Genomic DNA, 15,525 nt, shown 5'->3' on the forward strand with positions numbered 1-15,525 from the left:
GAACATCATGACATTTTTATGTATACCAGACAGGAGAAAGAGACATATATCAAAGCAAAATATGTGGAGAGGAAATTTGTGGATAAATATTCTATATCATCATCACCTCCTGAGCAGGAAAAAAGGATTGTCTCCAAAAGTTGCGAAGAAAAGAGGCTGAGCATTTCTAAACTTGGGCCAGGTGACCAAGTCAGAGTACCTCCCCCAAGTTCAGGTATTACAGCTTACTTGTTAAACTGAAGTCGCTTTCTTCATCTCTGAATTAGTAGCCACTGTAGATTATTTAAATGCTAAAAGACCTGTTTCCTTCTGCATATTGTAAGGAAAAATTGGATTTCTATGTCTTTAAAATGGTTAAATTTAAATAGCATCTTCGTAACTCACATTTCTAGGTAATGTGTATATTCTAGGGAATAAAACTGTTTAGAGTGCAAGGGGAGATGGGAATTATAAATCTATCATGGCAACAAGCCCTAAATATCTGATTAACTACCTAATATCCTTCCTATTTTTTTCCTCCTAAATTTTTCCCAGTAACGTTTTTTTCCTGCCCTTTTCCCTTCTTATGGCCTGCTTTGTGCTTTGCTAACTTGCATGTCCTCAGTGGTTGCTGTAAATAGCGACGAGGCCAGGCGGGAGTCTCTGTTCTGTCCTGATGAGCTAGATTCACTCTTCTCCTACTTTGATACTTCTTCAAAACTACGTAGTAGTAAGTACTACTCTTGTGGAGCATTCCAAGTCTGTGCCAGTGGTCATTGTGCGGTGTGGCCATTTCTCTAGATGTTACCCATTGTCTCAGAATTACACATTACTTACAGTCATAATGAATTAAGCTCTTCACCACCCCTGACATATGGGGTAATGAGATGTGTTGCGACTCTGAAGATAAGTTTATTTTCAGGCTTTGTGATTGATTCATATTTTGATAAGCTAAGTGTTCAAAAGGATTAAAATTGTGTTAAATGTATTCTGATGGTGGCTGAGTTCATGTTGATGTATTATCAGAACTCATTTTAAAACCTTGTTGTTTGGAGTAGATTGTTTTCTAATGGTGTGAACTTTAATCACTAGCTGATTTTTCTTTAAAACAGTTAAAAGTAATGATAGTGGAATCCAGCAGATTTCTGATGATGGAAGAGAATCTTTACCCTCGACAGTGTCTGCCAATAGTTTATATGAGACTGGTGAGTTTTGGTGAAATTCAGTGTTAATTAGTATTGTTTGCTGAAAAATGCATGTGGTTAGTGCTTAATCTTGATTAAATAGTTTTTAAAGGAAGTGGTTAGCCTTTTAGAAGGTATTGTTAAATGAGAAAGTGGATTTGGAAGTTCTCTCCTAGCTGTACATTCTTCTAAGCCTCATGATACGGGCTAAAAGTGCCTACTCAGTTGCTAAGTATACTTTTTAGTCCACATGAACTGTATGTTTTATTTATTTTATATTTATATTTATTTATCTAATGTAGCTATCTTATCAGGAGAAAGAGATTAACAACTCTCTCCCCATTATATTTTTCTTTGGATCTGTGCTTTCTTCCTATATTTTCTCCTTCATGATTCCCATGATTTTGGTCTTACAGAATATTCAGGGTAGTGAGCATTTTCTGAATTACTTGAATTGCTTGTACTATAACTTATGATGATATTGGACCATCCTAGGCATAAAGTGAGGTTTGGTCTAGTAGTAAAATTCTTCATGGATTTTTACCATCCTTTTTAAATCCAGGCATATAGGAATATACCTAATTTTAATCTAGTACAGTGTAATTAACCTCCCATTGCATATTGGCAGGACCACAAAGGCCTAGTATACCAATGGATGTCTTTATAAGAGAAGTTTGACTGTTTGGGGAGTCGTCAGGGAATAATATATTTTTGTGAAAACCTCCCGTTAGCTCTTTTGTTAAATTAGTGGTTACTTTTACATCTTTTACATTGTGCTACATTGTAGTAAGGGCTCATTTAAAAAAATGTGGTAAATAGAGAAAGACAAATATCATATGACTCCACTCATATGAGGACTTTAAGAGACAAAACAGATGAACATAAGGGAAGGGAAATAAAAATAATGTAAAAACAGGGAGGGGGACAAAACATAAGAGACTCTTAAATATGGAGAACAACCAGAGGGTTACTGGAGGGGTTGTGGGAGGAGGGATGAGCTAAATGGGTAAGGGGGATTAAGAAATCTAGTCCTGAAATCATTGTTGCACTATATGCTAACTAATTTGGATGTAAACTAAAAAAAATAAAATTAAAAATAAAAAATTTAAAAACATTTTGCTATGTATGTGGTAAGACATACGTAACATGAAATTTACATCTTCACCATTTTTAAACGGACAGCTGCATGGCATTGAATTTCTTAACCCTTGTGCTGCCGTTACCACAATGCAGCCACAGAACTGTCTTCATCTCACAAAACTGAAACCCTGTACCTCTGAAACAATAACTTCCCATTCTCTCCCTTCCTCCCCATTTTTACTGATGTATTTGTTTGCTTTACAGAAGGAGAAAGGCAAGATTCTTCTGTGTTTCTCGACTCTAAACATCTTAATCCGGGACTCCAGCTTTATAGGGCTTCATATGAAAAAAATCTTCCTAAAATGGCTGAGGCTTTGGCTCATGGTGCAGATGTGAACTGGGCTAATTCAGAGGAAAATAAAGCAACACCACTTATTCAGGCTGTTTTAGGGGTATGAATTCATACATTGTAAAAAAATCATAATTCATTCTGAACATAGCTTTAGCATTATTTTTTGCTTTAAGAGATGGGTTGGAAAGTAGAAGAAAATGCTAGTAGTGATTTCTGAGTATCACTGTGATTACGTAAGGTCAGGTTTTTTTCTCAGTGGAAGAGAATTTTAGTAATGAAAGTAGTGTCTTTTGCTAGATCACACTGCAAATTGAATCCCTGTTAGAAGTCATTCTTGGCGGGGCGCCTGGGTAGTTAACCGACCAACTTGCCCTCAGGTCATGATCTCACAGTTTGTGAGTTCGAGCCCCGTGTCAGGCTCTGTGCTGACAGCTCAGAGCCTGGAGCCTACTTCAGATTCTGTGTCTCCCCCTCTCTCTACCCCTCCAACTGCTCACGCTCTGTGTCTCTCTGTCTCTCAATAATAAATAAATGTTAAAAAAGAAGTCATTCTTCGGAAGAAAATAATTTATCATTTCTCTGCTTTCACTGGGGAGTATTTTCTCTTTTGGGAGAAAATAAAACATAAAGGCTATTAGAGTAAAGACCTGTTTTTAATAGAAATATATTATTGTTTGCTTTTTGTACATTGTTATCTTCTTTTTTTCTCCTAAGGGTTCTTTGGTGACATGCGAGTTTCTTCTACAGAATGGTGCTAATGTGAACCAAAGAGATGTGCAAGGGCGGGGCCCACTGCACCATGCCACTGTCTTGGGGCACACAGGGTAAGCTGTTGAGCTTGCATATTTAACTAGATTTTATTTGAAAAATTATTTTGAAATATCATTTTGCTTTTTCTTAGGCTAAGGTCATTAAGTAGAGTTTGTAAAATGATACCTTCCTGTGACTTATATTGTCATGATGGAATTTCAAATTTTAAAAATCTCCTGCAGAAAAAAGCTACTGTTACTTTTCAGAAAAGAACATTGCAAAGCTTATTTTGAACTTTACTTGCCATTTATGTAGATCAGTTTTAGTATTTAAAACTGTTACTGAAATTATGGTGATTTTTTTCAGACAACTAAGTCTATGTATGTATTTATGCATGTTCACATATTTATATACATAGCATGTGCAGTTGGGGAGAATTTTATAACTTTGGACATTTTAGTTTTCTCACAGGGTACCTAAAGTCAGACTTTAACTTTTAGCTTGTGCTATTGATATGGAGGCTTCTGAAGCAGTATTTAGACTCACAGAACAATAAAGCCTTGAAAATTACTTTTGTTGTTGTTGTTGTTGTTGTTTTTTGAAAATGGACTTTCTAATAGAAGGTACAAATGAAGTCAAAATGTTGACCTTAAATGAAAAATTTGTGTCATAGATGATTGTTTTTAAATAAAATATCTCAGGATATCCAATTCTTATTACCCCAATAAACAAGAAGCTGGGTATTTTTTTTTTTTTTATGTTTATTTGAAGCATCTTGTATTTTTTAAAGCATTTTCTATTCTTATCATAGTTTGCTTTCCTTCTGTCAGCAAAGAGATGCTGAGTTCAATGACTTCATCATACAAACTTTCGGATACTTAAAAGTGATTGTATTTGATTCATCTGTGTATTTTCTTCTTAAACAATCATTCTTCCCATTTTACTTCATAGACTCCATTTACTCATTCTGTCATATTTTTTCATTTTTGTCAGTTTCTTCAAGTTATCAATATTTGTGGAGGATTACCTTCTTTGCTGTTGAATTATTGTTGGTATAATGTTAACGTTGCCTTGGCTTCCTTCTTTCCCAAATAATGACCTTAAGTGATGCTGTTTTGTTTAAGTTCATGGAAATATATGTACATCTTTTTCTGATATTGTTTGAGGATAGAGACCATAATTTATACATCTCACCATCCTACATAGCACCAAGTTAAAAGGGGAAAACACCTTGAGATTTGTAAAATGGTGATCATGGTAAATTTTTATTGTTCAATAAATAGTTATAGAATGAGTCAAGAATTTCCTAATGAAATGCTATTTCTTTAAGTGAGATGGTGCTTTTGATTTTTTTATGGTGAATACTAATATTTTTTTCTTATTGGCCATATATTAAAAATACTGTTTCCTTAAACAGGCAGGTATGTTTATTCCTAAAACGAGGTGCCAATCAACATGCCACTGATGAAGAAGGGAAAGACCCTTTGACTATAGCTGTGGAAGCAGCCAATGCTGATATAGTGACCTTGTAAGTGTCTTCTTTTTCCTTGATTATTTTTCAGACAGTTGTAGTACTTAGTTTCAGTGTAGTACTTAGGTTCGAACATAGTTTCATGCATAGGTATGAACTATAAACTTGATTGTTTAATGTGTACCATGTACCTTTTTAAGCACATTTAATGTATTACATATAGGAACTTATTTGGCTCTCACAGCAACCCTATGAGGAACATATTATTAGCTTTATTTTATAACGATACCACGCTGCAGATAATTTGAGAAACTGGTAGCTCATGGAGCTGGGATTTGAAACTAAGAATTTTGGCTCTAAAACCCATGTCCTTAGCCACTTTTTAAATCCTGCATGACCAGTAGGAACAGAAAACCCATGTCTTCTCTAAAATGGATTCTTTAATTTTCACTACAGTACTAGGGCAGGGGGTGGATTGGTACAGTAACAGGCAATTATTCTGTTCAAAAATCTGCATTTATTCTACCTTAAGAGTTAGAGGATTATAAGTAGGGAGGACAGCTGCACTGATGTTAGCAACTTTTGCAGTTGCATTGCCTTTGGGCAGTGATGCTTAGGGATCCGTTTGTGCTTATTTTTTTTAAGGAGTTGTTTACATGAATACTCTATCTTAAGATAAAAATACCTGTTTTTTAATGTTTGAATACAATTGAATATGATCTGTTAAAGAAAGACTTTTGAGATCTTAATTTGATTTTCATCTTAGATCAAAGTTGTTTGTTTACACTGGAATCTAAAAAAGTGATTGCCACTTACACTTTATTGTGATGTAGGAAATATGTTGTATGAAGTCACTTACTCGTTCTGTTCTGTGTTGCCTGAAACCCAGAATTACTGATCCCCTGTTATATGAGTATTGATAGTTTCATTCACACTACTGAGTCTCAGTCACCTACAAAGGGAAACTTTCCCAACTGCCTTGAACTCCTGAGCTGCCACTGAGAATTCTTGACTTGTCATATATCACTCCTCCCTGATCCCTGCCAAATTAAAACACAAGGCAAAACAGTAAAACATGCTTTCTCTGCACTCAGTGTCCTTTCCCCACTGGAGAGGTTATTATAATTGTGGAGACTATTGGAGGAAAATTTAGAACTATTAAATTATTATAGATTCACAATTGGAGAAAGAGAAGTTATTAAAGAAAAGATAGGAATAGCATAGAGAAAGGAACCCTGGATGCAGCTTCCCAGGCAGTTCTTATAATAATGGCCCCTTTACCTCAGAAATATCTGTTCCCAAATTGTCTAAATTTTCTCATTTTACTTTGTGTGAAGACTTCAGTTTCATTTAATAATTTTTTAAAGTAATGGTCCTCTCTGAAAAGTCCAAATACCAAAGAGAGACCTAAGGCGCTATTAATTCACACAGTGGTTATGAAAAGAGATGGAAGGGAGTGGTAGTATTTTGGATAGAGGGAAAGCTCACGTCAGATGCTGCAGTTGCCAGAAGTGCACGTTAGAAGAGGGTGATATAAGTCTCGGTGGGCAGTGCACCCACTGCCTGAAGGTGGGTGGCCCGAAGGACAGACAAATAGTGAAAAGTAGGAAGGGGCACTGAAGGTGACATTTGCCTGTTTCAGAATTGTTTAAGGTTAGTACAAAAATGGAAGGAAATTCTTGTCTTCTTAATCCAGTGCTGTATATCTTCCTGCTGCCAGGATGAATACCCCACAAAAGAGTGTCTAACCGAATGGTAACCTTGGTAAAATCTTAGCAACCTATGGTCATTTAATACATCAAAATACGTTTCCACTATTTAGACATAACACATGCCATTTACATTTTTGGAACTACCTCACCTCAGGGTGAAGCTGAATAAACTTAAACCATACAGTAGGACATTCCATACTGTAGAAGCAATACTTTGAACAGTTGCTGGAGAAGCCGGGGAGTCTCTGAAGTCAGGAAGTAAGCTCCTGGAGGTGCTCCAAAGGTCCTGCTTAAACAGTGATGAAATGTATTTGTTAGAAATCTTTTATTGTCAGGGCACCCAGCTGGCCAACCCAGCTGGCTCAGTTGGTGGGCAAGCATGCGATTCTTGATCCTGGGGTTGTACATCTGAGCCCCAGTTTTAGTGTAGAGATTACTTAAAAATAGTTAAAAAAAGAAATCTTTATTATATTCTCTCATGAGAATTGTATAAAGGGAAACTAAAACTAAAACCCCATCTATTATAGTGGTAAACACTAGGAAGAGAAAAAAGAGAGAAAAAAGTGTGTTTTATCTGCTTATACATTTCATTGGTTTGTGGTTTCATTACATACTTTATCTAAAAATCCTTTCCTTTGATTTTAGGTTACGTTTAGCAAGAATGAATGAAGAGATGCGGGAATCAGAAGGACTTTATGGACAGCCAGGTCAATATTCTACTAATAACCATACTGAAATGCAGTATAAGAAATGCATTCAGGAATTTATTAGTTTACAATTGGAAGATTCATAGTTCTTTAGCAGACTGGCTTAATATTCTGGAGTTTTTATAACTTACTTGTAAATTGTGAGTTGTTATGTATTGTACTTACTGAATTCTCGGGAGCAGCTAACTCCCGAGCCTTTAGAAGTCCGTAACTATTCCTATTCCAGTACACATTTACTTGCTGTGTTCAACTTTGGCTGCTGACTTCGTTACCTGCTGTACAGATGTCTTCCATATACATTCCAGTGACGCGGATGGAATGGTGACCTATATTTATACCCTCACAGCAGCACAATGGTCATTTTCATTTTGGAATTCTCTTTAGCTGTCAAGTGAATATAACAGAATTGTTTTCTTTTTGTTATTCAGGGAATTTCTATGAATTGCGTTCAGGGAAAAATACAAATCACCATGTGTTTGGCATATAAAAAGTCAGTATGGAAAATGCCTAGAAAAAAGTTTATTGAATTAAGAGTTTTGCACTCTGATCTAAAGATAAGTTTTAGAGTTAAAAATAAAATCTACTAGTAGTTTAAGAAGCCCGGAATGGGAATGGAGTTAGTTTAAAAGGTATAGAGAAAAGGTCTCACTTTACCTTGTAGCTTTGCCCCGAGCAATTGTACATTATCTGTTGGGTAAATGTAAGTATTTAGAACAGTATTTCATTAACCTGATGGTAAAGTAAACTTGTTAGAGAAATCTCAACTCAGGATCAGCCCAAGTCTCATTTTGTGTAATTTTCACCTTTGAGTCAGGATGTCAAGAAAAGGAAGAAATGTTGCTAATCAGATTCCTTTCTTTGAGGAACACATCCTAGTTAGACATTCTTCACGAAGAAAAGAGTAATCATTGGATCTCCAGTTTCATGAATTTGATTATATGAATTCCTAATTTATCTGTTTTAAATTCATATAAGTATTAGTAAAAGATTTCAGGAATTCATGACTAAAATAATTGTAATGTTAGTTTTTAATAAGTATATTTAACTTTTAAAAACGAATATTAATGTATTATTTTAAAAGTGGCTTGGTAATATTATCTATTCTTCCTGTTTAAATATGTTTTGAGATTTCTGTATTTTATGCTAGCTTCAGCCATTAACCTTTACATAAGTGGATTAGTATATAATTAATATGGGGCCATTCTTTTCTCGGAGGACTGTATTTACTACTTCTTGTTGGTCTAGTTTAATAGGGAACAAGTAAGAACTTTGAGAACAGAGACACTTCAGCTAGATACTTCTAATCTAGGGTGTCCCACTTTAATCCTATGGATCAGACAATACTACTGACTCATGATACACCAAGATGTAAGAGTGCTGATTAAGGGTGAAGTCTCAGCATTAATTCTGAATTTCACCCATTTGTTTTAAACTTGAATGTTAGATTTTAAATAAGTTATAATTTTGTAACAGATATACTTAAGTGAGGGTATTACTAGGCCATTTTTAAGGCCTTTGTGTTTAAGCACTTTAAAAATAAAAATTATTCAAAGGATACGACCTGATATTTGTGAGGTAAGAGTGAACTTCAAGATTTTAAGTTAAACAATTCTTTTTCCTCACATTTGAAACTTAAATGTTTGGTCAGCTGTTCTTTCGTTGAGCAGTTTGCTGATGAAGTTACACCCAACTGATTAGTCATAAGGTCAGTGGTCAACTTTCCTTCGGAGTTGGGAAACTTGAAAGGACAGGGCCTCTATGTTCTTGTGACTTCTAGTTCCACCCAGATTGCTTGGGCTTCTTCTGCCACCATTTAGGAGCATTCGAATGTCTCTTTCACTGTCGTTTTATGTATAAGTTTATGGGTATGCATCTTCCATTCCCCAGTAGAAAAATGAATTTTTCCAATTTATTTGACCGAAAAATGTTTTAAAAGCCTCATTTTGGGGTGCCTGGGTGGCTCAGTCGGTTAAGTGTCTGACTTCTGCTCAGGTCACCATCTCACAGTTTGTGGGTTCAAGCCCCATGTCAGGCTCGCTGCTGTCAGCGCAGAGCCCGCTTTGGATCCTCTGTCCCCCCTCTCTCTGCCCCCCAATTCTCATGTGCTCTTTCTCTCAAAAATAAATAAACATTAAAAAAGCCTCAAAAAAAAAAAAAAAAAAAAAACCAGGCTTTTCCACCACTCTCAAATTTTAGAGATTAAAAATAGATCAGAATTCTGGAAATGGTGTATCAGAAGAATAAAATGGGATTTTGATCTATTTGGGGATGATCTTGATGATAGATTTTCAACCCATTTAGAAGGTCTCACATGCAAAGCAGAGCAACTTTATACTTAAGGTGACGCGGTGAAATGGCACAGCAGTTGCTCCCTGGCTACTTTTCTTTTCCTTCACAAGTCTTTGGAGAGCAGATATGTTAGCTCAGGCAGTAGGGTCTTTCTTTCCCCTCCACTTGTCACTGTTATTTTTCTCTCATTGATTTTGGTTGATTGTCTTATCTAGATCCTTTTGTTGTTGTTGCCTAGCAATACCTCAGAAATTTGGGTAATTTTAAAATGCAGGTATTTTCAATCTTTTGATAATGAAGAGCCCTATTATTTAAAAGACTCAGATATAATCTTTGGGAATCGTGGATTTATTTCTAAGAAACCACACTTCTGAACCTTCTATATACAACCCTAAGGACCTGAAACTTTCTATTTTTTGCAAGGCGATATAAGAGCACACGTTTCCTGAAGGGAAGATCTATCCCTCTTTATCAGTTCCTACAACTCTTAAGAGGACTGGGTGAGTGAGTGAAATATCACGCCCCGCCCTCAGTCGTTGGAAACCTCTTTGGTGGTTCCCACAGTCTCTGGTTCCATGACTCCCCTTGATTGTTGGCAGAGTTTCTCAGCCAGTTGAAAATCACCACTTTAGTGAGCCACTACTGGTTATGCAAGTATGTCGCTAGCAAAGGTTGGTCCCTGATCTAATTATTTGTATAAAGGAAGCTGTAATCAACCCAGGAAGGGCGGGATCATATACTTGATCACCTAGAGGTGGGGTCTCACATGCTGCTGTCTCTTTGAGGGGAGTGCATTTCGAGAGCAAAATCAACAAGTCTTGGATCATCATCATTGCTGTTACAATGGATATTCTGAATACCAAAAATCAAAAACTATTTTGAACTATCAGTGGACATACAGAAGTCCACATTTTAAAAATTCTGAACTGTCTGGGCACATGGAAAAGTTAACTTTCTGAAGAGAAATAGAATATGATTAAGTAATTTAAAGGATATAACTTAGCATTACAAATATTGGGTGATTAGTTGCTTATCGTTTGTAATAAACTGTTAAATGTGCTTACGTGAGCTTTCCAGGGCAGCGAATTATGGGTTATTGTTTATGTATGCTAGTGTAGACAAGTTATATTGCCTTGGGAAAAATTCTAAATGATTAGAATTATATTTAAATTTCAAGGAATCACATTGAAGCTCAATTTATGTTAACTATATTAAATATCTTAGTCACTATTGTTATTGTAATGTTTGTTTTTTGATAATATATTTTGAGGCCTAAGAAAGGTATTTTATTGATAGTCCATTAATTAATGTTTTGTTAGAAACTGAATGTTAACAGAAAGTTTTGTGTGTGTGGAAGGTGAGACTTCCTTTTGTCTTGTATTAGCTCTAAAATGTATTCGTGAAACCAATGATTAGTGTAGCACCAACACTTTCCTTCAAGGAAGCATTTAATTCAGTGAATAAAAGATCTTATAATTTGTTTTGCATGGTACAATGGTTCTACTAAAATGTACTTGTGTAATAGGTACTAGATGATTTAAGAACAAAAGCTGGAAAACCACAAAAAAGAAAAAACCCTACAGTTTGTTATACAAAATATGCATTGCTAATAGTAGAAGCCATATATTGCCATTGTACTGTTGTAATACTTAAGAATGCTCATCTGGTGCTATCTGTAAAGTATTTGGCATTAGCGTCTGCTAGATCCTTCTTCCTATTTCTTCTTGAATGTATAATGTGTGCCTTTTAAGTTACTTCTGGTGTTGAATGGTAAGATCAGTGTGTTATTTTTGTATTATAACCTGCACTTTACACTTCCTTGGAAAGTAAAATTCCAGACTCTCAAGTTTAAATAGTATTTTAAAAATATTTATAATGTTTACAATAAATATTTTCAATATTTTAATTCAACATCTAAGAATATGAATTTTTAAATATTTTGTATGGTTTGTTATATTTAATGTTGGTCTCTTCTCAGTTTATTTTATATCTTTTAGAATGGCTAAAAATGGGAATAGGTTTGTAGTTTGTCTTTTAACATGGGAGTTTACCTTTTAAAAAATCATGGGTGTAATTGGATTGTCTTAACAGTTGTTCCAGTATATCAAATTTCATTTTTATTGTTTCAGTAACAGAATATGAGTTAGATGGTACTCTTAACCAACTATCAAGATTTTCTTCTTACTGTATTTTTTCTTTTTAAAGTAGATTGATTCAGGTCATGAGAAAATTTCCAGGACTAAATGAAAACTATATAGAGATTTTAATAACTTGCTTTTTACATAGACTAAATGTTAAAAGTGACTAAAGGTTAAAAGTATTAACTTTTTTTATTGAAAATCTTGAATTATGCTGTTAGACCTTTATACTAGATCTTTATCCCCCTCCCCCACCTTTTTTCTGATTCTCTGGCTTTTGGTATGACACCTGTTGCCTCAAAAATCTTGCTTTTTAAAAGCTGATAAAATCAACTGCACTATTAACAATTGTAGCAATGAGTTTGTAATAAGATGGATGCAAGATATCTTATGGGAAATAATTATAAAACCATGCTGCAACAATAATCATTTAAAACACTTTTGACGGTTTAAATCTTGAAAACAGAGCTATGCTAAGCTTCTGTGTAAACCTAACGTCTGTCAGAAGTATATATGATGAAAGATTGATCTTGAAAATGAGATTTTACTTTATACAAATCCTTAGTCTGAGGAATTAATCTTTATGTGTGCATATAACTAGTTTGTCATGGCAAGAAAAATAGTATTCAGTTGGCTATAGTATCAGTATCTACAATCTACTTCTCTACGAGCCTATTTGTATGTACGTACATACATGCCTTATGCTAATTTAACCGACATCTTTGGTGTTTATTCCCCTTTGTCATAGCATTCTTGCTCATATGACCTACAGTAAGCAAAACACTTCTGACAAAATAGGAAACTGATCTTACAGTCCTTTTCTAGGCTTTATTATTCTATAAGCTCCGTAAGCAGTGGATTAGGTGTATTACTTTTAGTTAAGTTTGAGTAAAGAATTTCTTGTTCACATGCTATTTAAATTAAAATGCCTTTTAGCTCAAAGATAATTATTAAAATAGGATTTTTTTTTTTTTGCTCACCTGGTTATCAGTTTTGTCTTATTAATAACTTGCATCCATCAGAAGCATTAGTATTTGTTATTGGTCTTTTCTTTTGGCCTTGATCAAGGGAAATATTTATTTAAAGAATGCCTTGTTTACTATACCTCATTTAGAATGACTTTTATTTCTATGTAAATAAATGTATTTCTTTATATTGCTCTAAAACACTTGCATCTTTGCTCTTTTCTAACTCTGAGCTTTCCTCTGTGGCTGCCTCTGAGGTGCTTTTCTCAGGTATAGCTGTTTCTTTTCTTTCACTATGTGCTTTTCTAGCATTTATATTTAGTGGGTCTTTTTTTCTCCCCTATATGCTCATCTGAGTAAAATTTGAGTATGGTTAATTATAATATAGTTACTAGCCATAAAATGAATGTTGTTTATTAACACTTTCACTGTATAAATTTTAAAAGTGTCTTTATTTTACTTTCATGCAGGTGATGAAACCTACCAGGATATTTTTCGTGATTTTTCCCAAATGGCATCCAATAATCCAGAGAAACTAAATCGTTTCCAACAAGATTCACAGAAATTCTGATTTTGTTTTAAAGAAGGGGAAAAGATTAAATTGAATGATCCCCTAATGTACTAATGTGTACGTCTGAAAACTCACAAATTTTTACTGCCTTAAATCTACTTAATTTTAGTAGGTATTGAGTGGTTTGGAAAAAAGGTACCCATTCATTGATATTTTTATAAATGAAAACATAGAGTTCTAGTAGTTGGGAGAAGAACCTAAGGACCGCTTTTATTTAAAAAAAAAAAAAAAGCCTGTTTAAAAGGCTATTTTTTATAGATAAAGTTAAATCTAGACCTAGGCCATCTCTAGGTTACAAGATGCTAAGGTTAGACAAAATTTCTGTTTTTTTCCAATGGTTGGTAGCATTGGTTTTTGTTTTCCATTCATCGTGCCCAGGATCATTCAGTCAAGCATGTCTGCATCAAGTGGGAGCCAACTGTCCTGCCTGCCTGAAGAATATGTCTTGTCTTTAGCCTCCCTGATGATTTTTGGTGGTTCATGTGTGGTTTTGGTAGCCTAGCCGTCATACTCACAATATGTAATTTCATTATCAGAACTAGAGAATATGTTTACCCCGTTTGCTCATTAATGTAGTGATACTCCTTAGACGTCTGGTTATTGTTGTGTACTTTAACATACATGTAATGGCTGTACAAAGTAGACTGAACTCAGGTCCTTTAGAGTTACTCCATTTTTTGGAGGAAAAGAACCCTTAACATTTTTTTTTTTTAAATCACCAAAAGAATTCTTACTTAAAGAAATTGTAGTCCTTCATTGTTCGGTTGATTTCCTAAAACCTTGACAAATTTATTGATGTAATAAAACTATGTTTCAAAGGTTACTTGAATGTTGCAAAAGTATGCTTTCATCAAATTGTAATTTTTAAAGGAAAAGTTGATTTATAAAATAATGTAGAACATTTTTATATTTGAAATTTGTCCTTTTCAAGATAGATTTTTGCTGTTGCACTGAGTGAAAGAAAAATCTCTGAAAAAGAAAAAACTCATGTTTTTCTTAGGTTATACTGAAATATATAATGATAAATTGTTTTTAATTGTTTTCAACATCTATCCTGTGTACTTTTATACACAGTGTATATGATTTTAAATTAATACCGTCTATATATAGATATAGTGGTTGGCTTACATGAAACAGAGACCCTTGAATTCCAAAACCTTACAGATCTACTAATTTATCATGTAAATGCTATAAATTCGTCTGATTCCATCTTTGATTGACATATCTTGTCAGGAGTATAAAATAAGTAATTTGCCTTATGGTTTCTAATAATTGTCAACAATTAAATTTAATCTTTTACAAGTTACATGTAAGTAATATTATTGATACCCAAATTCTAAATAAGAATTTTAAAAATTTGGGTTATCAAACAAGTAGAAAGATTACATTTAATTTGGCAGATAATAAGTTTTCTAACATTCTTCCCCCCAATAACTAGAGTTTTATAAGTTGATTGAATGTCAAATGAGGATTTGTTTAAATAGGAATTACACTGAGGTAAATTCATGTCACAGCAAAGTTTCCATATTTGTTTCCAAATTGTGTGCATATAATGCTTATTTAGTAATAATCACAGTGTATTAGATAAGGATAAAATATATTTATGAAATATTTCTAAGAAAATACTAACTTCCACAGCCTGTATTTTAATTGCAACAATAACAGTAACATTATGAAATCTTCCCTGTTTCACCTCATAGTCACAGGTCATCTGGCTTTGCAAAAGTCTGGTTTGTAAACCTTTTTATTAGAGTGTACTTTGAAATTGTCCAAAAAGTTCAAGGATAAGGAAATATGTTTAAAACAAACCAAAAGAAAAAGAGGGCCTCACCTTTCCTTTGTAGTGCCTATTCCTGAATAATAAGTAATAATATGTGAAATTATACCTAAGCCTGGTAGAATTAGAATATAGACTTCCTGTTTAATCGTAGGGCTTCACTTCTGAAGCTCCTAGCCTTTATCTGGGAAGCCTGGACAGTTTGGCTTTTGGATCCAGCCGTTGGGTGCTTCAGATCACCTCCGGGATCTCTCCTTGTGACGGCAGTTCCTTATGACACTCTTAACTCCTGTGGCTTGAATCATGAGTTGTTAATGTGGTAGTAATTAGTGTCTACCTAAATTTAATGGTTAGAGATGTATTTGAAGGGTACTCACTTTAAAGATGATCGTGGTTCTGAATATCTTCAGAGAAAGCTAAATCTTTTAACAGTATACTGAGCCTGGCAATACGAAAATACATTCCTGTGGCTTGATTTCTTGAACATGCCAAGACTCGGTTTGGATGAAATTTGGCAGAAATGATGCAGTCAATATAGCAAGGCTTTAAA

The 15,525-nt window shown here is 34.3% G+C and overlaps 1 protein-coding gene across 9 annotated transcripts in view; it reads left to right on the forward strand.

The window, feature by feature from the left end:
* Positions 1–13,763, forward strand: part of ACAP2 (ArfGAP with coiled-coil, ankyrin repeat and PH domains 2) — a 151,849-nt gene extending 138,086 nt beyond the window's left edge. For 7 of the 9 annotated variants that reach the window (XM_040484928.1, XM_040484924.1, XM_040484926.1 and 4 more), the window contains 8 exons: positions 30–214; positions 605–709; positions 1,092–1,184; positions 2,508–2,695; positions 3,310–3,419; positions 4,763–4,873; positions 7,174–7,235; positions 13,098–13,763. In XM_040484928.1, the coding sequence (XP_040340862.1) occupies positions 30–214; positions 605–709; positions 1,092–1,184; positions 2,508–2,695; positions 3,310–3,419; positions 4,763–4,873; positions 7,174–7,235; positions 13,098–13,198 (955 nt within the window). In that variant the 3' untranslated portion in view covers positions 13,199–13,763. The remainder of the gene's footprint in view (positions 1–29; positions 215–604; positions 710–1,091; positions 1,185–2,507; positions 2,696–3,309; positions 3,420–4,762; positions 4,874–7,173; positions 7,236–13,097) is intronic. The other 2 variants (XM_040484929.1, XM_040484932.1) reach the window with 1 other exon arrangement.
* Positions 13,764–15,525: the final 1,762 nt, after the last annotated feature.

The sequence above is a fragment of the Herpailurus yagouaroundi genome, unplaced genomic scaffold, assembly GCF_014898765.1.
Source record: "Herpailurus yagouaroundi ecotype Mexico unplaced genomic scaffold, PumYag 162, whole genome shotgun sequence".
NCBI lineage: Eukaryota > Metazoa > Chordata > Mammalia > Carnivora > Felidae > Herpailurus > Herpailurus yagouaroundi.